The following is a 20,217-nucleotide window of genomic DNA, read 5'->3' on the forward strand; positions in this document are numbered from 1 at the left end:
TGGCTGGTTAATTGGAGATAAGAGTTTCAGGCACTTTCTTGTCCAGGCTGGCTTCAAATTGTGATCTTCAAATCACAGCCTCCTGAGTAGCTAGGATTACAAGTGCCTGGCTAAGAAGATTCTTTAAAAAAAAAAAAGTAAAGACTAAGTTTACTTGAAAGCAGCAAGACTTCATTCAGAGAGGCCTGCAGAAGACTCAGAGGGGCCTGCAGAAGACTCTTGTCCCTACATTATCTACCCTAGTGTCTGGGACTATTTTGTGCTATTACAACATTCTTGACTCTGGGACAACCAAATAGTAAAGAGGTTGATTTAGCTCGCAGTTCTCAGAGAGTCGGAGCTTGGCACGGATGGATGTCTGGCTCAGGTGAGAGCGTCATAGCAGACAGCCAGTCTCCGAACGGTGGCTTGTGGAAGAGATCACAAGTACGTGTGAGGTACCAGGGTGGCTTAATAACAAACAGCTCATTACCTGAAGAGCCATCCGCTCCTCTAAGCCCTGCACTGACCCCTCAGAGGAGAGGTGGCCCCAAGACCTACATCTCTCCCACTGGGCCACACCACTTTGTATGTATGGGAGAGATGCTAGGATTTGAACTCAGGACTCTGTGCTTGCTAAGCAGGCACTCTATCCACCGAGCCAAGTCTTCAGCCCTTGTCTTCCTTTAAAAACAAGGCCAAGTGTCCAGTGTTGGTGACTCACGTCTGTCATCCTAGCGATTCAGGAGGCTGAGACCTGAAGATCATGTTTCAAAGTTAGCTCTGGGCAGGAAAATCAGTGAGCCTCTTGTTTCTCATTAACCAGCAAAAAGCTGGAAGTAGAGATGTGGTTCACGTGGTAGAGCATCAGTCTTGAGCAAAATAGTCAAGTGAGAGCCCAAGGCCCTGAGTTCAAGCTCCTATACTGGAACACACACACACACACACACACACACACACACACACTGCCTCTAGCTCAATATACTGTACAAAGGTCACCTGCACATTGTTAGGATTTCTGTATTTTATTGATATAGTGACCATTTTATCATCATAAAATGCTCTTTATTTCTAGTTATGTTCCTTGTTTGGTATGATAGCCACCGCTCATTTTTCTTTTTTTAAGGGCTTTCTGAAATATTTTATTGCTGTTATTATTAAGCTGCATTTCACATTCAGTTAATGCATACATTTCTCTATTAGACCATCTTAAATTTTAAATGTACAGTTCATAGTATGATTAAGTATATTCACATTGTTCGGTAACCAATTCCCAGAACATTTTTCAACATGTATAAATGAAACTCTATACACATTAAAAATAACCCCCCTCTTTTGCTCTTTCCTTTTTTTTTTTTTTTTTTTTTTTTTTGCCAGTCCTGGGGCTTGGACTCAGGGCCTGAGCACTGTCCCTGGCTTCTTTTTGCTCAAGGCTAGCACTCTGCCACTTGAGCCACAGCGCCACTTCTGGCCGCTTTCTGTATATGTGGTGCTGGGGAATTGAACCCAGGGCCTCATGTATACGAGGCAAGCGTCCTTGCCACTAGGCCATATTCCCACCTATTTTGCTTTTTTCTAAGATCCTAGAGATCATCCTTCTATCTTACTCAATTTAAATAGCCCAAGTACCACATACAAATGGAATCATATCCTATTTTGTGATAGGTTTATTTTACTTAGCAGAGTTTCCTTAAAATCCTTCCATGTGTCAGGAGTTGGTGGCTCAAACCTGGAATCCTAGCTACTCAGGAGGATGAGATCTAAACAGCTAGGTTCCAAGCCAGTCCAGGAAGACAAACGTGAGTAGGGATTTAATACTTGAATATTGTCAAAGTAGGTTATTTGTGACTATGAAAATAGAAAAAGGAAATCTTTTGCACGTGCTACTTATGGAGAGGGGGACAGGGAGAAAGATAGAGGAATGAAGCTGAAATATGCTATAAATATGTATGGAGATGCAACAATGAAATCTCCTCTGTATAGGTACTATAAGGCAATAAAAACTTGGAATTGGAGGCATGGTTCAGTTGGTAGGGTGCTAGCCAATGAGTGAAAGCAGCAGGTACCAAGTTCATGTCCTGGTTTTTTACCTGTAATCTCCGTACTTCATTTGATAGGCTGAGGCAGGAGAATCTACCATTTGAGGCCAGGCTAGACTACACAGCAAGACTCTGTCTTTTTGGTGCCAATCCCAAGACTTGAATGCAGGGCCTCAAGCTCTCACTTGGCTTTTTCTGTTCAAGGCTGGTACTCTACCAATGGAGCCACAGCTCCATTGCTGGCTTCTACCTGGTTAATTGTAGACAAAAGTCCTTCCTGCCTGGGCTCTCATTTTTCTTTTTTGGCAGTACTGGGGTTTGAGTTCAGAGTCTTGCGCTCCCTAGGCAGGTACTTTACCACTTGGCTTATGCCCCCAGCCGTTATTTTGTTGGTTGTGATGCTGTCCCTGAGCTTTTCCACTCACGTCTAGCTCTCTACCACTTTGAGCCGCAGTGCCACTTCTGATTTTCTGGTGGCTACCTGGATGTCTGAGTCTCACGGACGTTCCTGCCTTGGCTGGCTTTGAATCGTGAGCCTCGGGTCTCAGCCTCGGGATAGATAGGGTGACAGGCGTGAGCCACTGGCGCCCGACAGGCCCCAACCATTATTGCTTTGCTTTGCTTTTGGTTTTGTAAGTAGACACTGACCTCTCTGAACCTTGAGAGCTTGCCGTGGGCGTTCAAGGATAAACGAGAATGCTAAGATAAAGTGGGTGGATGTCCACCTGGATAGAGGCAAGAGCCCTGGTGGCAGCGACGGTGGTGGCAGCCCGCAGAGACAACGCCAGTGGGAGAGGCTGGGAAGTCAGGCCTCTGCAGGCCTCCCGCACCCTCCCGCGGGCTCGGCGACCTCTTGGGGCCGCGCCAGGCTTTCTCCGGGAAGGCCCGACCAGACAAGCTTTCCCGGGACAGGTCCTTACCTGCTCCGCCGCAGCGAGCCCTGGATCTCGGGCGCGCTTGCTTCGCCTCGCCGGCTGCTGGGCGCCGGTGGCTCACGCCTGTCATCCTAGTCACTCAGGAGGCTGAGACCTGGGGATCGTGGTTCAAAGCCAGCCTGGGCAGGAAAGTCCGTGAGACTCTTATCCCCTATTCGCCACCAGAAAACCAGAAGGGCAGGGTGGGGATCGAAGCCGCTCACGCCCTACACGGTCCGCTCCACTCAGCCGTCCGAGCTGGCCCCAGCCCTTCTTTCTAAAAATGTTTCCCCTGTGCTAGTGCTCAGCTTGAACTCAAGGCCTGGGCTCTGGCCCTTAGTTTTAGCACCTAAGATCAACCTAAGAAAAGTTCACACAGCTGGGATGGAGGGGTTTTTCCCAGGGAGGTTCTGTCCTGTGTCAGGACAGCTATGGAGAAGGAACAAGGTTCGGGGCCCCGGACCACACGGAAAGCCACAAGGAGATCGCTGGAAAGTCACGTGAAACACGAGTGCGTCTCTGATGGAGGTGAAGGTTGGGGTGGCCGTGGCTTGGTGAATAGTTTCGCCATTGGGCCATCGTGACTTTGGTTTTCGTAGCAGTTCCAAGACACGGAAATTCACAAAAGACAAGTTAAACAAGCCAAAGCCGTTGCAGGACTGGGCCTGGTGGCTCACACCTGTAATCCCAGCTACGTGGAAGGCTGCGGGCAGGGAGATTCCGCTCTGCGCTGGTCGGGGTGGGGGGGGGGAGGTGGCTTAGGGGTGGAGTACTAGCGTTCAGTGAAAAAAGAAGCTCAGGGACAGAGCCCGGGCCCTGAGTTCAAGCCCCGGTACCCACACCAAAAATAAACAGATAAAAAGAATATTAGGCAGGACACATGGAAGGAAAGTTTATTTGCAAGAGAGAAAGGCAGCATGCAACCCAGACCTGGGTGCAGGCATCTTTGGCGACAGGTGCAATCATTGGTGTTTAGGGTAGGTAGGAGGTCCTGACACCTGTCACGCTCCATTCTTGCTGTTGGATTGCTTTGTCACCTGGGCCCAGAGCTGTCAAGGTGGGCATGTTCAGAGATGGTTTGGAGGTCTGCACTGAGGTACTGAGGCTTGAACTCCCGGCTCTTCTTGCTCAGTCTTTTCACTCCTGGCTAGGGCTCTAAGTAGCTGGATTACAGGCGTGAGCCATTGGTGTCTAGCTTCATGTTAATTAAGTCTACCTGATTTTTTTTTTCTTTCGCCAGTCCTGAGGCTTGAACTCAGGGCCTGAGCACTGTCCCTGGCTTCTTTTTGCTCAAGGCTAGCACTCTGCCACTTGAGCCACAGCGCCACTTCTGGCCTTTTCTATATATGTGGTGCTGAGGAATCGAACCCAGGGCTTCCTGCATGCTAGGCAAGCGCTCTACCGCTAGGCCACACTACCAGCCCAGCCTTGCTCTTTTTTTTTTAAAGAACAGTTTCTTTTAATGGATTACAAGCTAAATTACAAGTAATGTCAATAGAACACTGAATGACAAGGGGGAGAAGAAAGAACATGAAATAAAAACTCTCAAAAATGTGAATTACGAAAGCCCCAAGGTTGCGCATGGCAGCAAATTTAGCCCCTCTGACCAAAAATAAAAACTGCTAGAACCTGAAATATTAATATGATCGTTCATCCTTCTCAAAGAAATACATTTTCCTGGCTGGTCAAGCGGGGATATGTCAAGCATATCAGAGGCTGAATGGTATCATTACGAATAAGCTGAGGTGAGGAAAGCAAAGCCCCTCAGGGGAATCAATGTTCTAAGAAGCGTCTGACACTTGAGCTGTGTAGGTGTCTTTATAGCCAAGCCCTGTAATTAGTCATCCGGCTGTGGTTGTCGATTTAGTGTCTCTCTCTCTCTCTCTAGATTCTTTCCCTCTTCCCTTCTCCCTCTGGTTCTCTTCCTCTAGGCTCTCTCACTCACTTGCCAATCCTGGGGCTTGAACTCAGGACCCGTGCGCTGTCCCTGAGCGGTTTTGCTCCCGGCTGGCGCTCTGCCACTTGGACCACGGCTTCCACTTCTAGCTTTTTGCTGGTTAATTGGAGAGAAGAGTCTCACAGCCTTTCCTGCCCGGGCTGTTTCTTGCCCACCGGACCCTGCTCGGCATGGTTCTTCTGAGGTTGTTGTGTTGGTTTTTTTTTAGCCCTATCTCAGAGATACCAAAACCCAAGGCCATGTCCTGACTCCCCCAAGCAGCAAGCAGTGCTGGGTATCCACAGTGGGTCTGTGGGCGAGGGATCCCCACCGGCGGTGTGGGTTTGGATGAGTTCATCTTTCCTCCGCCCCTGCTCTCCGGGAGCCTGGTGTGCGCGGGCGTGGCCGTGCCGGGACAGGTGGCTTCCTCTTGCCGTTCCACCCAAGGCCTGTGAGTTCCCGACCCCCAGCTGCTGACACAGCGCTGGGGGCGGGGGAGGGGGCAGACAATGCTAGGTTTAGCTTCAGCCAATTTGCAAACAATTTTGTTTAAAGACAGGCATAAATCCTGGGGCGTGGAAGGTGTGCTTTTCTCCTTCAGTGAACACAAGTGTTTGGCTTTCGCCTTTCCTTCGTATGTAGGGTGGCGAGGGGAGACGCTTTACACATAATCACGTCACACCTTTTTTTTTTTTTTTGTCAGTCCCGGGACTTGAACTCAGGGCCTGAGCACTGTCCCTGGCTTCTTGTTGCTCAAGGCTAGCACTCTGCCACTTGAGCCACAGCACCACTTCTGGCCGTTTTCTATATATGTGGTGCTGAGGAATCGAACCCAGGGCTTCCTGCAGGCGAGGGGAGCGCTCTACCGCTAAGCCACGCGTTCCCAGCCCTCCATTTTCACTTCTGTACATTGAATGTAATGAGTGTCGTCACCCTCTCTTCCCAGAGGGGTGTAAAACGGGTCCCCAGCTGGATGCAGCCCATGTCTGCCTCAGTCTTGGCCGTTCCTCTCAGCAGTAAAGAGACGATGCCTGCATCTTGGTTCTCGGTTACAGAATCTCTGCCCTAAAAAGCCTAGCCTGAGTGCTCCAAGCTCGGCCCCCAGCGGTCGAGAGAGGGCGCTCTCCACATACCCACCACGCGGCCTGCGCTGGCGCGCCCAGGCCGGGCGGGGAGGCAAGAGGACGGGCAGCGCAACGGGGTCGTCGCCTGGGATGCTAACTCCAGTGTGGCACGTCCCACGGGGATCTGGGAGAGTTAGGGTCCGCTGGAGCGGGGGCCGTCTCAAGCCACGTGACTGTGGGCCTCTGAGAGCCCGAGGACTTTCTTCTGAGGGTGGCCTTTCCGCTCAGTCTTAGAGAAATGAATGGTTTTAGTATATTGCAAGGGACTTCCTTCCCCATCCCCGTAGGTCACCCCAGGGCGGCTCGGAGCCCTCCTGTTTCCTGCTGGGCAGATCCCAACCTTAGCCCACCCCTCCCCAAGGCTACTTCCTGCCCCCTGCCCCCACCATTGTGAGCCTAGATGGGGGCCGTACCCCGGGGGCGCAGGGCAGCCGTCCACTCCAGAGGGCCAGGCTACCCGTACCTCTCAGTGCCCACCAGCTGCACCCTCCGGGGTCCCGGACCAACCTCAGCCCATCCTATCCCATCCCACCCATCCCACCCCGTACCCAGGTCGCTCCCCCAAACAGTGCCACCCAACTAGGCTTTGTCAACCCTGTGCTACAGGGGTGCTGAAGGAGACATTGCCTGCCACTCAGGAGAGCGAGGGGGGCTGCTGCCCCCTGCTGCCTGGAGCAGGCACTGCACCCTGCTGGAGCCGAGCCACCCAGCCCACTGGAAGCCCCCCGGCATGCAGTCTAGGGGAAGTTTCCTTCCTCCCTCCCTCCCTCCCTCCCTTCCCCTCTCTTCCTCTCCCCTACCCACCCTCTTCCTCCCCCCATCTCTGTCAGTCCTCCGGGCCCCCCTAGTCTACCTAGTGCCCTCGTTCTGCTTAGGATCTTGAGGGCTGTGGAGAGTCCACCTCCTGGGGCCGAGCTGGAAGGGTGATCTGAAATACCCAGCACAATTCCAACTATGGAGCGGGGCTCGCGTGGGAAAGCAGGTGGAGGGTGGGGCAGATCCGTGAGGGAAGGATGTCCTGCCCAGCAGGCTTTTCCTAGTCATGTACAAGCTCCTCAGGAAATGGAGAGCCGGGCCACGGCCTGGGAAACTGGCCTAGGCGATGTCACAGCACGGTTTTCTTTTTTCTTTTTTAATTAATTTAATTTATTTATTAATTGAACACAAATTTTTTGACAAGGTGTTGTGCAAAAAGGGTACAATTACATAGTAGGGCAGTGTGTACATTTCTTGTGATATCTTACGCCCTGTTTTTCTATCCCTTCTCTAGGTCAGGTAGACATATATACAATACACAATGTATCAAGAACTTATAGGGCTGGGGATATGGCCTAGTGGCAAGAGTGCCTGCCTTGGATACACGAGGCCCTAGGTTCGATTCCCCAGCACCACATATACAGAAAACGGCCAGAAGCGGCGCTGTGGCTCAAGTGGCAGAGTGCCTTGAGCAGGAAGAAGCCAGGGACAGTGCTCAGGCTCAGGCCCTGAGTCCAAGGCCCAGGACTGGCCAAAAAAAAAAAAAAAAAAGAACTTATACAGTAGCCACGTGGCCAAACCCAAGGAAATTCACCTAGGGCTTTAAATGTAATGTCGATATTAGACAATATGTCGACAGTAGTCTTATATGAACGTACATACATAGCTTTTGAGCTATTGTATTCCCCTGAGAGGTCAATTTTTGACCTTTATATGTTGAGTAGTTGTTTGGTTTTAGTTACATACTGTTGGGTCGCTGCCCCAATCCTGTGGGAAATACCATTTGACAAGCAGTTTTTGGTTTCACAGACTTGGTCTCTACTGTCTCTCCGTCACCCCATCTTAACAGTCATATATCAGGGAGATCATGCCCCTTTGTTTTCTGTGTTCTAGGTTTGTCTCGCTCAGCATTATTTGTTCGAGTTCTGACCATTTCCCTGCGAATAACAATATTTCACCACTCCTAATCGCTATGTAGTATTCCATTGTGTATAAGTACCATATTTTTTGGATCCATTCATCTGTGGAGGGGCATCTGGGTTGTTTCCATATTTTGGCTATTGTGAATTGTGCCGCGATAAGCATGGAAGTACAAATGTCTTTTTTTTTTTTTTTTTTTGGCCAGTCCTGGGCCTTGGACTCAGGGCCTGAGCACTGTCCCTGGCTTCTTCCCGCTCAAGGCTAGCACTCTGCCACTTGAGCCACAGCGCCCGCTTCTGGCCGTTTTTTCTGTATATGTGGTGCTGGGGAATCGAACCTAGGGCCTCGTGTATCCGAGGCAGGCACTCTTGCCACTAGGCTACATCCCCAGCCCTACAAATGTCTTTTTGATATCTTGGGACCTGCTGTTTAAGATAGATGCCTAGGAGTGGTATGGCTGGGTCATAGGGCAGGTCTATATTGAGCTTTTTGAGAAACCTCCATACTGTTCTCCAAAGTGGTTGTACTAATTTGCACTCCCACCAACAATGGAGAAGGGTTCTTCTTTCCCCGCACCCCCTCCAGCATTTGTTGTTGCCTGAGTTCAGGGTATAGGCCATTCTAACTGGGGTGAGGTGGTATCTCAGGGTTGTTTTTATTTGCATTTCCTTTACTACCAGGGATGTTGAACATTTCCTCCAATGTTTCTTTGCCATTTTTATCTCTTCTCTTGTGAAGTCTCTCTTTAGCTCCTTTGCCCATTTCCTAATTGGTTTATTGGGCTTGGAGGGGCTTAGTTTTTTGAGTTCTCTGTAGATGACAGATATTAGGCCTTTGTCTGTTGCTGTGCTGGTGAAGATCCTTTCCCATATGGTTGGCTGTCTTTCTGTTTTGGTGGCTATGTCCTTAGCTGTGCAGAAACTTTTTAATTTGTAGTAGTCCCATTTGTCGAGTCTCTCCCCTATTTGTTGCACAACAGGGTTTTCTAAAAGCGAAGGTCAGCTAGGCACCCGTGGCTCATACCCGCGATCCTAGCTACTCAGGAGGCTGAGATCTGAGGATCAGGGTTCAAAGTCAGCCTGGGCAGGAAAGTCTGTGAACTCTTATTTCCAATTAACCAGCAAAAAAAAGCTGGAAGTGCAAGTGTGGCTCAAGTGGTAGAGCACCAGTCTTGAGCAAAAAAAGCTCCGGGATGGTGCCCGGTCCCTGCATTCAAACCCGAGTACTGGAAATATACATTAACAAATAGCTGGGCACTGGTGGCTCACACCTGTAATCCCAATTACCCAGGAGGCTGAGATCTGAGGACTGCGGTTCAAAGCCAGCTCAGGCAGAAAAGTCTGTGAGACTCTTATCTCCAACTAAACCCCAGAAAAGCAGAAGTGGAGCTGTGGTCCAAGTGTTAGAGCGCTAGTCTTCAGCAAAAGAGCTCAGGGACAGTGTCCAGGCCCTGAGTTCTAGCTCCACAATGGATATAAAAGAAGAAAGAAGGAAAGAAAGAAAGAATGAAAGAAGGAAGGAAGGAAGGAAAGAAAAAGGCTAAGAGCACAACTCTCAGACAAATGTAAAATGAGTGCATCAAAGATTTTATTTACCCATTAATGAATGAAGGAACCAGTTAGCTGTGAAAATGGACTCAAAAAAGAATCAAAGGAACAGACATACATTTAGGCAATCAGGAATGTGAAAACAATTTGCTAGTAGACACCAACTGGGCATGTGTCCAGGAGTGAGAGTTACATCTTCTCCACACTGAATTACTTCACATCTCTATGGACAAGAATCGGTTGTGCTATTACCAGCTCTCTACCACAAGAAGAGTTGCAAAGTACCTCGTAGACAAGGAAAAGTATAGAACCTTCTAGAATCGGACCAGCTCTTAGGAATGCTCTGGACCACCTGTTGGGCAATCACATCCTATTTCTGTGATTTCATAGCTGGTAAGTAGATGTGGCATTTGAAGCAGATTTGGGTCTCTGTGAGTCCAGAGCTTCCCCTATGGAGCTTTTGCATGATGGGTGGTCTTCTTCTTCCTACTTCTCCTCCTCCTCTTCTTCTATTATTATTATCATTTTTTTTTCTTTTTGCCAGTCCTGGGCTTGGACTCAGGGCCTGAGCACTGTCCCTGGCTTCTTTTTGCTTAAGGCTAGCACTCTGCCATTTGAGCCACAGTGCCACTTCTGGCTTTTTTCTGTGTATGTGGTGGTAAGGAATTGAACCCAGGGCTTCATGCATGCTAGGCGAACACTCTACCACTAAGCCACATTCCCAGCCCTGTTATTACTATTTTGGTGGTACTGGGCCTGAACCCATGGCCTTATGCATGCTAGGCAGGCACTGGACTATTCGAGCCACTCCCCTAGCCTTTTTGGACAGTGACAAGAGCTTTCTAGTAACTTCTGGCATTGATCACTTGTTCCTCCATTTAGTTTAAAAATCTAGCTGGGTGCTGGTGGCTGTAATTCCAGCTACTCAGGAGGCTGAGATCTGAGGATCCTGGGTTGTTGGGCTCTGGCTGTACCTTTAAGGGGGCAGTCCCGAGAGTCTTGCCCTCTTCTCTCCCCCCACCCCAAGAGGGAGCTAAACCAGCCCTACCCTCTCCTCTGCAAGCACATCTCCTAATAGCGCTGGAGAACCTGAGACCTGGTCCTTGGGGGACTGTAGGCTCCGCCTCTGTGGGAAGTTCTGTGACATCATCATGATGAGCAGCTTGTCAGCCTATCACTAGTGTACAGTTAATCCCGCCCCTTCCTGCCGCCATTACTGTTATATAAACCCCTCCCCTGAGTAAATCTGGTGGGAGTTCCAGAAGCTCACCCTGCCTCCAGTGTCTTTCTTTAGGGGACTGAGGGGAGGAGGGGCGTCTCGCAACTACACACCCCCAAGGTTTGCACACTGGGCCGCACTCCAGCTCTTCCACCCGGCAGGATGGGGCGGGATACACGCGAGGGTGAAGAGGGGAGCCCGACACTGGTTTAAAGACAGACCAGGCAGATAAGTCCAGGAGACTCTCATCTCTGACTAACCAGCAAAAAAGCCAAAAGTAGAGCTGTGGCTCAAGTGGAAGAGCAAAGTCTTGTGCAAAAACGCTCAGGGACAGCGCCTAGACCCCTGACCAAGCCCATGATCACCACCACCACCAACAAAGAAAATCCTCGGTCTTAGAAATCTCTGTTACAACCCCCAGCAACTTCTTGAAGGAATTTCCTCCTTAGAAGCCTGGACGGGCTGGGCACCTGCCCCAAGCCCCAGGGAGATGGCGGGAGAGCCTGTAGACTTCACGGCAGCCTGGGTCAGGAGTTTGCTGCCCTCCTAGGCTTCTGTGAGCTCGGTGCTTTGGTGGTTTGGGGGCGCTGGTACAGCCAGATAATGCCTTCATCATGCAGCTGCTTCCAGACCTTCCTCTCTAGCGGGAAGTCATGGTTGACGTAAAAGATCAGCTGTTTCCACGTCTTATCGTAGTAGTGACCGGAAAAGCGCTCGTGGCCCTGGGTGATGAAGCCATAGGCACTGACCTGCACAAAGCGGGGGGATGGGGGTGAGCCACCTGCAGGGGCTCCTCCAGGCTGCTTTCCCGAGCTCTCTCTGTGCGCGCGTGCGTGCATGCATGCATGTGTGCATGTGTGAGTGTATAAGTGGGTCTCCTCCCCCCCTCTGTTTCTGCCAATCTTGGGGCTTGGACTCAGGGCCTGAGCACTGTCCCTGGCTTCTTTTTGCTCAAGGCTAGCACTCTGCCACTTGAGCCTTTCTGTTTATGTGGTACTGAGGAATCGAACCCAGGGCCTCATGCATGCTAGGCAAGCACTTCACCGCTAGGCCACATTCCCAGTCCTCTTTGCCGGTTTTATTTGTGCTGGTACTGGAGCTTGAACTTAGGGCCCCATGCTCTTCCTGGGCTTTCTTGCTCAAGGCTGTAACACTCGAGCCCCTTCATTGGAGATGAAGAATCCCACGGACTTTCCTTGCCGGGACTGGCTTGGAACCTGGATCCTCAGCGCTCAGCTTCCTGAGTGGCTGGGATTACAGCCCCTGGCGCCCCACGTGGGGGGAGGGGGCGGGATCCTTCTATCCTGGTTCTGAGCCTGGGGATCTGATGTAGGTCCCTTGAGTACACACCGTACCAGCTCCCCTCTCCTGCCAGCAGCTGCCCCCACGGGCCACCCCCAGGCTCAGCCTGTTTAGGCAAAGCCTCGGCTCCCCCGGGGGACATTCCTCGGTGCTGCTGACCTTGTCGCAGAGGTGAAGGGCCGTGAGGAGCAGCAAGGCGCCTGTGGTGGGGCGGTAGATCCTCCAGCGGGCCGTGTCCAGGGTCTTCGATCTCAGAAATCTGTCAAAATATCCCCGATCCCTAAGTGGCGGCCGGCTGCAGGAGGGAAGGGCACAGTCTCCCCCCCCCCCCACTTCCCCCCACCCCACCCCACCCCCGTGCACCTGTTTTTCACGTAGCGGAGGAAGTCCGGGTGCAGCAGGAAGTACCTGTCCAGTCTCAGGGCCTCAGGGAACACTTCCTGGGGCCTGCGCCTGTGGCCAGGGGTGGGGCACTCAGCCTGCCTGCTCTCGCCTGGCCAAGGGAGGGTCATGGGGGTGACGGACCCCCGCCCCCCCCCCCCAGGCGGCAGGTGAGCAAGGCTGCCCCGCCCGGCCCGCCCTGGGTAGAAGGCGGGCACCTGAACCAGGGCAGGGTCTTCTTCCCCAGGGTCTCGTTGAGAAGCAGCGCGTCCAGCCACTCGTAGTCCCGGCTGCCTTCCAGGAAGTGGAGGTAGTGGACGTCCTGGGGACAGAGGGGGGGCCCGGAGGGGGGGGTCCGGGATGACCGGGTCCCGCTCCACTCTGCCCGCTTCCCGCCCTCGCGGGGACCCGTCCCGGCCCGGGGTGCTCCCCACTCACCGCGCCCACGGGCACGTGCCGGAAGCCCCGCGCGCCCAGCGCCAGCAGGGACTGGGTCAGGGAGAAGGCGGTGAAGCCGTAGAAGGAGGTCCGCGTGCCCACGTCCCGCTCGTAGCCCCTGAGCAGCGCCCCGCTCAGTCTGCACCCAAAGGGAAGACGCCAGTGTGGAGCTGGGCGGGCGTCGTGCGGGCGACTCGGGAGGCCGGGATCTGAGGACCCCGGTTCACAGCCCGCCGGATCCTCATCTCCGACTCAAGCCACAAGGGGCGCCGTGGCTCGCGTGGTGGAGCAGCGAAGCTCAAGGACGGCGCCCAGGCCCCGAGTTCGGGGCCTCGGGCCCGGGAAGCGTCATGGAGGTGGACCGAAGAAGAGGCAATCGGCCGGCCCCGCCTGTTTTCCCAGCCCTGGGGCCACGTGGCTGTTAGCCCCGCCTGCCTTCCGGTCGGAACCGGAAAGGCGGTTCTAACTGGCCCCGCCTCCCAGCCTCGGGACCACGTGTATCAAGATGGCGGCCGGTGGTGAACCCGGAGGCGGTCCTGTGGGCTGTGACGTAGGTGTAGGCCGCCCCTTAGGGAGGTCCCCCACCCTTGACGGACAGCCCAGGCAGCCAATCAGCGCCTAGCTAGGTGTGCTACACCCCTCCCCTTCCTGCCGCTCTCTGGCCCTTAAAAGTGGGATTCCTCCCGGATTAAACGAGACTGCGTGACGTCTCCCGGGCCGTCTGGGTGTCTCCCGCCGAAGGGGGGCTGGGTATGGGCGGTTCGCTCCCCGCCTCTCCCGCTGGCCAGGAGAGCGCTGGGGCCCCGACCGGGAGACAGGGATTCAACGCTGACATTCTCGGGGGGTCCAGGATTCTTCCCTCCAGGGTAAGGAAGTGGGGTGCCCACCGGGCTCTTGTGACACCCAGATGTGCGGGAGTTGGGGAGCTGGGGGGGGGGGCGGGCGAACTCACCGAAACACGTAGTCGTGGCCGTCGATCTCCCGGCCCATGCGGGAGTTGTTCAGGATGCCCCCGTTGCCCACCACGGCGCAGGAGAGGCAGCGGGAGCCCCCGGGAGGGCGGCCGGCCAGGAGCAGCTGCTGCTGGGGCACTGGCGGGAATCGCGACACCACCTTCTGCACCACTGGGGAGAGGGGGCCGCTCAGAGCCCTGGAAGGTTCCGGAGGCCAGCCCATCGCATCCCGGGCGGGGGAAGAGCCCGGGGACCTGAGCGCCTGAGGCCGGAAGCCAGCCCGGCCCGGCCTGGGGGAGCCACTCACGGGAGCGGTTGAGCTCCATGAAGCCGAAGGGCGGCACGAAGTGCTCCAGCCGGGCCCACTCACGAGGGCTGAAGCGGGCCGAGTCCAGGAAGAGAAGGGGGCTGGGCAGGAAGAGCTTCCCCAGCCAGGGAGACCTGGAGGCTCTCACCTTCACCGAGTCAGGGCAGTTCTGAAGGGCAGCCGGACAGACAGGGTCAGGCGGGGAGAGAGGCCCAGGGCCCAGGCGGGGAGAAGCCAGGGAGGACTGCGGCCAGGAGGCCCATTGCACTGTGCGGGTCGGAAAGTTCTCATCCTCCTTCCTTCCCTCTCTCTCTTCCTCCTTCCCTCTTTCCTTCCTTTCTTCCTCCCTCCTTCCCTCCCTCCCTCCCTTCCTTGTTCCTTCCCCTCTCTCTCTTTTTTCCTTTCCTTCTTTTGTGCCAGTCCTGGGGCTTGAACTCAAGGCCTGGATACTATTCCTGAGCTTTTTTGCTCAAGGCTACCTCTCCACTACACGAGCCACAGATCCACGTTTTGTTTGTTTTTTTAGTGGCATAGACTTTCCTGCCCAGGCTGGCTTCCATCCTCGATCCTCAGATCTCAGCCTCCCGAGTAGCTAGGATGACAGGCGTGAGCCCCTGGTGCTCGGCTCTCTGGCTCCCTTTCCACCCTCTTCTCAGGGGCTCTGGGACTCCCTCTTCCCCATGACCATGGTGGCTGTGGGCAGTGAGGCGTTCCCCAGCCCCTTGCGAGGGGGTGCCAGTGTGCGGTTGGCTCTAGGTCAGGGGGTGGGGTGGGGCCTGGGCGTGGGACGGGCCGGCACGCAGTCCTCGGGTGCCCGGGCGCTGGGGGCGGGTGGCTGCCTTCAGAAGGACAGCAGGTGGGGGCAGACTCACCGTCTGCAGGCCCCCCACGTCCAGGCTGTACTCTTCCTCAAAATCCCACCGAGGCTCCGACTTGAAGTTGGTGGCCTTCAGTGGCGGGCGTGTTGGGGTGGTGGCGTTTGGAGGCCAGGGCCGGGCGGCCGGGGGGGACTTGGCCGGGGCGGGGGCTGTGCTCACACTTGTCGTCCTCGTCGTTGCTGCTGTGACATTTGATGTGTCACCCCATCTTTCTAGGACCCGTGCTGTGGCTCGGGTTTCTGCGTCATCCCGCTGGCCCCCCCGTTCCTCTGCTTGTCTCTTTGTCCTCACCTGTGGGCGGCTGCGTTCTGAGCCTGATGGCCCCTTCCGGCCTTGGCGCTGGGCGGGCCTCGGTTCTCCCGTCAGCTCCTGAGGGGCTGGGCTGCGTGGCCAGCGCAGTGGTTCCTTGGGCCGCCTCTGCCTGGATGTCGATCCTCCGCCCCAGGGTGGACACCTGGGTCAAGGCCGCCTGTGGCCTTTCCTCAATGTTCGCTACATAGCGATGCCTTCTGCCGAAGGAAGGAGACACAGACCCAGGTCAGAGCGGGCACTGGAGGCTCACGCCTGTCACCCCAGCTACTTAGGAGGCTGAGATCTGAGGATCCCAGTGTGAAATCAGCCTAGGCAGGAAGCTTTGTGAAACTCTTATCTCCAGTTACTCACCAAAAAACCAGAAGTGGAGCTGTGGCTCAAGTGGTAGAGTAGTGCTTGCCTCGAGTGAAGGGGACAGTGTTCAGGCCTTGAGTTCAAGCCCTAGTGCGCTCTCTCTCTCTCTCTCTCTCTCACACACACACACACACACACACACGCATAAGTATGACCAGTTTTTCTTCCTGTGCCTCTAGCAGACTTCCCACTAGTGGAGATGGAGGGAATGACCAGTATTGAGCTTGGCGATCGCAGGAATTCCATGCCAGGACTGGAGCTGGCCCCCTCCCCCCCCCCGTCCCCGCTGGCCCCTGCTCCTTGGACCTGCAGATCCTGTGCTGCTACTGGGCTGCAGGGGACACTTCCTCTGCAGACTGGGACTTCAGGCCATTGCTGTGGTTCTGTCACCTAACATCTGTGCCTCTGTGTCACATTAACTTCTTTTCCTCTTTCTCAGTCTGGGATAGGAACTCAGGGCTTTGCACTTGCTTGGCAGGTGCTCTACCACCTAGGTCATGCCTCTAGCTCTTTTTTGCCCAGGCTAGCTTAGACCTCAGTCCTCCTATTTGCACTTCCCACAGGAGCTCTGCGAAACAAACCCTGGGCTGTCGTGGGCGTTAGCAGATAAATGCTCTCATAACTCAGTGGAACCGTCAATATCATATGAACAGTTTCCAGTACTTCCTTGGACATGGCCATGTGGGAGGAGGGCGCGTTGATGTGGTCAAGGTGAGGCGCGCTGGGGAGGCAGGCGTGGTCTCTTACATTAGCACCTCCTGTCGTAGACCACACGGTGCACCCAGCTGACCTCCACCTGGGGGTCCCACGGGCCCTGAGAGTTGAGCCCTCCCCTCTTTGGAGTCCCATCTGAAGAACTCCCCGGAGGACTGTTCCGCCTGTGAAATCTCAAATCACTTGGTGACTTTCAATTTTACAGGAAGTCCCAGCGACAAACTCATACAATGAAGTTTTGTTTCACTGGGTTCTCTGTAATTAGATACACCCATAGCTACGGGGGACAGAGGCCTTTAGGCAGTCATTTCCTTGTTCCTATGGTGTCTTGATGAGTGCTGAACTTGTGTTGGGGGGGAGGGTAAGCGCCCAGACATCCTTGCTCAGACGCTGAGCGGACCTGACTCTGCCTACTGCCTGTGCGGCTGGCGCCTGGTGGAGCCGCCATTTTCCTAAGAGCTTGCAGTCCGCAGGGATAGGCAAATCCATCGCGCAGCACATCCACGCCAAAAGCAACTCAATTTCCTGATTCCGATCTACTTGAGGAATAAAGATAGAACATATTGTACTTAGAAATAGATTTATACTGGCCAGCCATGGCTCATGCCTGGAATCCTAGCTGCTCAGGAGCCTGAGATCTGAGAATGGCGATTCCAAGGCAGCCTGGGCAGGAAAGTCCATGAGCCTCCCATCTGCAATGAACCACCCAAGTCCATGAGATTCTTACTTCTAATTAACAGGCAAAAAGCCAGATGTGCAGTTGTGGCTCAAGTGAGAGAAGGTCAGTCTTGAGCAAAAAGCTAAGAGACAGTGTCTGGGCCCTGAATTCAAGCACTAGTACTGGCACAAAATTGGAAAAAAAAAACACCAAAGAGTTCTTTCTTAGAAGCTGGAGGTGAAGTCCAGTGGTAGAATGCTTGCCAGTACCACAACAAAAGAGAGAAAAAGAGAGGGGGGGAGGAAGGAAGGAAGGAAGGAAGAAGGAAGCTAGCTGGGCACTGGTGGCTCACACCTGTAATCCTAGCTAGTCATGAGGCTGAGTTCTGAGGATCCTGGTTTGAAGCCAGACAGGGCAAACAAATACACCAGGCTTATCTCCAATTAACCAGTAAAAAGCCAGAAGTGGAGGAAAGGCTCAAGTGGTAGAGCACTAACCTTGAGTGAAAAGCCAAGTGAGAACATGAGGCCCTGAGTTCAACTTCAGTACCAGCATGAAGAAGAAGGAGGAGGAGGAAGGGGAGGAGGAGGAGGAGGAAGAGGGGGAGGAGGAGGAGTAGGAGTAGTAGTGGTTATCTGGTTCTCCCCTCTGTGTGCATTCTTTTTAAAAAAAAAAAAATAATTATTTATTGGGCTGGGGATATGGCCTAGTGGCAAGAGTGCTCGCCTCGTATACAGGAGGTCCTAGGTTCAATTCCCCAGCACCACATATACAGAAAATGGCCAGAAGTGGCGCTGTGGCTCAAGTGGCAGAGTGCTAGCCTTGAGCAAAAACAAGCCACCAGGGACAGTGCTCAGGCCCTGAGTCCAAAGCCCAGGACTGGCCAAAAAAAAAAAAAAAAAATTATTTATTGTCAAAGTGATGTACAGAGGGGTTACAGTTCCATACGTAAGGCAGTGGGTACATTTCTTATACAATTTGTATCTGTGTACATTCTTAAATACCAGGGAAAAGGAGGAGACAAAGAAATGACAGAATCTCCAAGGTCATTCAGAAGTGTAAAGCAAGCGAGCATTATCTCGAGAAGCTGGGATGTGAAAGGCTGTCCAGACTGAGCGGGATTGGAGCGCATTGCAAAGGTCACTTGTCAGTGAGCAGAGCTGGTTGGAGTGGAAGATGATTTCTGCGGATCAGAGCTCAGAGCCTCCTTGGATTCACTAGGTGGCTTTGCTGCAGTCCCCTCCCTGCTCGGGCACAGGGACTGACTGCCCAAGGTCCTGGTGACATCCGCCAACCTCTCCCCACATCCCCACCTTCGACCTGGCCTCTCTGGGCCTCATGGGGCCCCTGACTCCTTGAAAGGGGACCAGGCCACACGTTGGGCCTTCTGCTTCCCGCTGTGCTCACTCCCAGGACCCTTTCCCTGTCATGGACTGGAGTGCCCGGGACACCTTTCCGCTGTGGGCTGTCCCAGGAGGCAGAGCAATCGGACCCTCTTACCCACTGGAGTAGGCTTTTAAGAGATCAGCTCAGTGGTATCCACCAACATTGAGTACCACCAATACCACTCCCAAGTACCAGTCTCCAAGAGCTCCAGGACTGTCTCATTCAGTGTTCCTCTGCAGAATGCTACACAGCAATGATAAAGAAGGGAGTCTGTGTGCACCAACACAGTCAACATACATGATGGAAATACATGCGGCCACGCGCTGGTGGCTCACACCTGGAATCCTAACTACGCAGAAGACTGAGCTCTGAGCAGCACGGTTCAGAGCCAGCCGGGGCAGGAAAGTCTCTGTGACATACTTAGCTCCAACGAACCACCAAAAGCCAAAGTAGAGCTGTGACTCAAGTGGTCGAGTGCTAGCCTTGAGTAGAAAAGCTTAGAGACAGTGCTCAGGCCCTGAGTTCAAACCCCAGGACTGTCCCCCCAAAAGAAAAAGGACTAGGGCTGGGGATATGGCCTAGTGGCAAGAGTGCCTGCCTCATATACATGAGGCCCTGGGTTCGATTCCCCAGCACCACATATACAGAAAATGGCCAGAAGTGGCGCTGTGGCTCAAGTGGCAGAGTGCTAGCCTTGAGCAAAAAGAAGCCAGGGACAGTGCTCAGGCCCTGAGTCCAAGCCCCAGGACTGGCCAAAAAAAAAAAAAAAGAAAGAAAGAAAAAGGACTAGAAGTTCCTTCGTGAGGATTCACTTGGGGTGCAGAACCTCAGCCTCCGTGGGGGCGGCTTCCATTATACTCAAACCTTGCTGGGTGAGAATGGCCTTGGAGCACGTGGAAGCCCCCGCCCCCCCCTCAACCACAAGTGTCTGGGAAGAACAAACTCAACTGCTTCCCACCCCATCCTGGATTCCTCCACAGCACGACCTCCTCCACCTCCCCACGTTTCCTACCAATCCTCCCCTGTGCTCTTCACAGGTCATGCATGGACACAGAATGCCACCCCACCCCACACACTTCCAGTTTCCTCTAATTGGGAAAAAAAAACAAACAACCAAGTGAGAGTTGGAAGCGGCGCACATCTTACCTGGAAGGCTTTGTGTTGGGTTCCTTAATAAAGGAAGGGAGGGTGAAGAGCAAGAGGACCAGCGCTGCCAAGAGCAGGTGCCACAGGGCACTGGGGCCCAGAGGACAAGCTCTCATGCTGGGGGCTGGGTCCCAAAGGCACTTCTCACGTCCTGAGGCTTGATGAACGCAGCCAAGGCCTCCGCGCAGGTCCCTGCCCCGCCACAGGGCAAACCCTTCTAACAAGGAGCCACGTGGGTGCCTGGCCAAGCCTAGCCAATCCCTTGCCAGGGAAGGGAGCAAAGTGGCCGTCTGGCTGCTTTCTGAAGGCTTCAAGGCTGGCGTGGCTTGAAGGAAGGGGAACTCCTTTGGTTCACACAAGTTCACCTTCCTGTCCTGGTCTCCAGCGCCGTCTCCGATGGAGAATCTAGAGATCAGCCTGCAGCCGAGCCCCTCTCTCTACCCCTCAGTGCCCCCGGGGCTGCGGGGAGGACATCTGGAGCGGTGACCCCCACGCCGGGGCTCGCCGCCAGCCCGGCACTGCCCGGCTTCACCTCCAGGCGCTCAGGGACCCCTCCTGGGCACCGGCGTCACCCTCGTGTTGGAGCCAGAGTGCACCCCGTGGGCTTGAGGGTGTCACAATCCCATGAGCCCCGACAGCACACGCTTACCCACGGCCAGCAGCGTCTTTGGAAATCATTAACTCTGCTTGGATTGAAGGAAAGAAAAAGGAAAAAAAAAAAAAAGCAACCACCA

At 54.0% G+C, this 20,217-nt stretch overlaps 1 protein-coding gene across 1 annotated transcript; it reads right to left on the reverse strand.

Annotated features, from left to right (window-relative positions):
* Positions 1-11,027: 11,027 nt before the first annotated feature.
* Positions 11,028-19,631, reverse strand: St6galnac1 (ST6 N-acetylgalactosaminide alpha-2,6-sialyltransferase 1). The gene is made up of 9 exons (XM_048366892.1): positions 19,484-19,631; positions 14,908-15,295; positions 14,036-14,204; positions 13,728-13,899; positions 12,776-12,914; positions 12,556-12,659; positions 12,320-12,409; positions 12,116-12,215; positions 11,028-11,403 (listed from the first exon to the last, which is right to left on the reverse strand). Exons 1-9 carry the CDS (start codon positions 19,597-19,599, stop codon positions 11,182-11,184), a joined length of 1,500 nt encoding a protein of 499 aa, XP_048222849.1. The 5' UTR covers positions 19,600-19,631; the 3' UTR covers positions 11,028-11,181.
* Positions 19,632-20,217: the final 586 nt, after the last annotated feature.

Source organism: Perognathus longimembris, chromosome 17 (genome assembly GCF_023159225.1).
Source record: "Perognathus longimembris pacificus isolate PPM17 chromosome 17, ASM2315922v1, whole genome shotgun sequence".
In the NCBI taxonomy this organism is placed as follows: domain Eukaryota; kingdom Metazoa; phylum Chordata; class Mammalia; order Rodentia; family Heteromyidae; genus Perognathus; species Perognathus longimembris.

Coding starts and splice junctions, on each gene's coding strand:
- St6galnac1 (XM_048366892.1), bottom strand. CDS start 19,599: ATGAGAGCTTGTCCTCTGGGCCCCAGTGCCCTGTGGCACCTGCTCTTG. Junction 13,900..14,035: donor CATGGAGCTCAACCGCTCCC/GTGAGTGGCTCC, acceptor CCCTCTCCCCAG/TGGTGCAGAAGGTGGTGTCG. Junction 12,915..13,727: donor GGCCACGACTACGTGTTTCG/GTGAGTTCGCCC, acceptor CTTTGGGTGCAG/ACTGAGCGGGGCGCTGCTCA.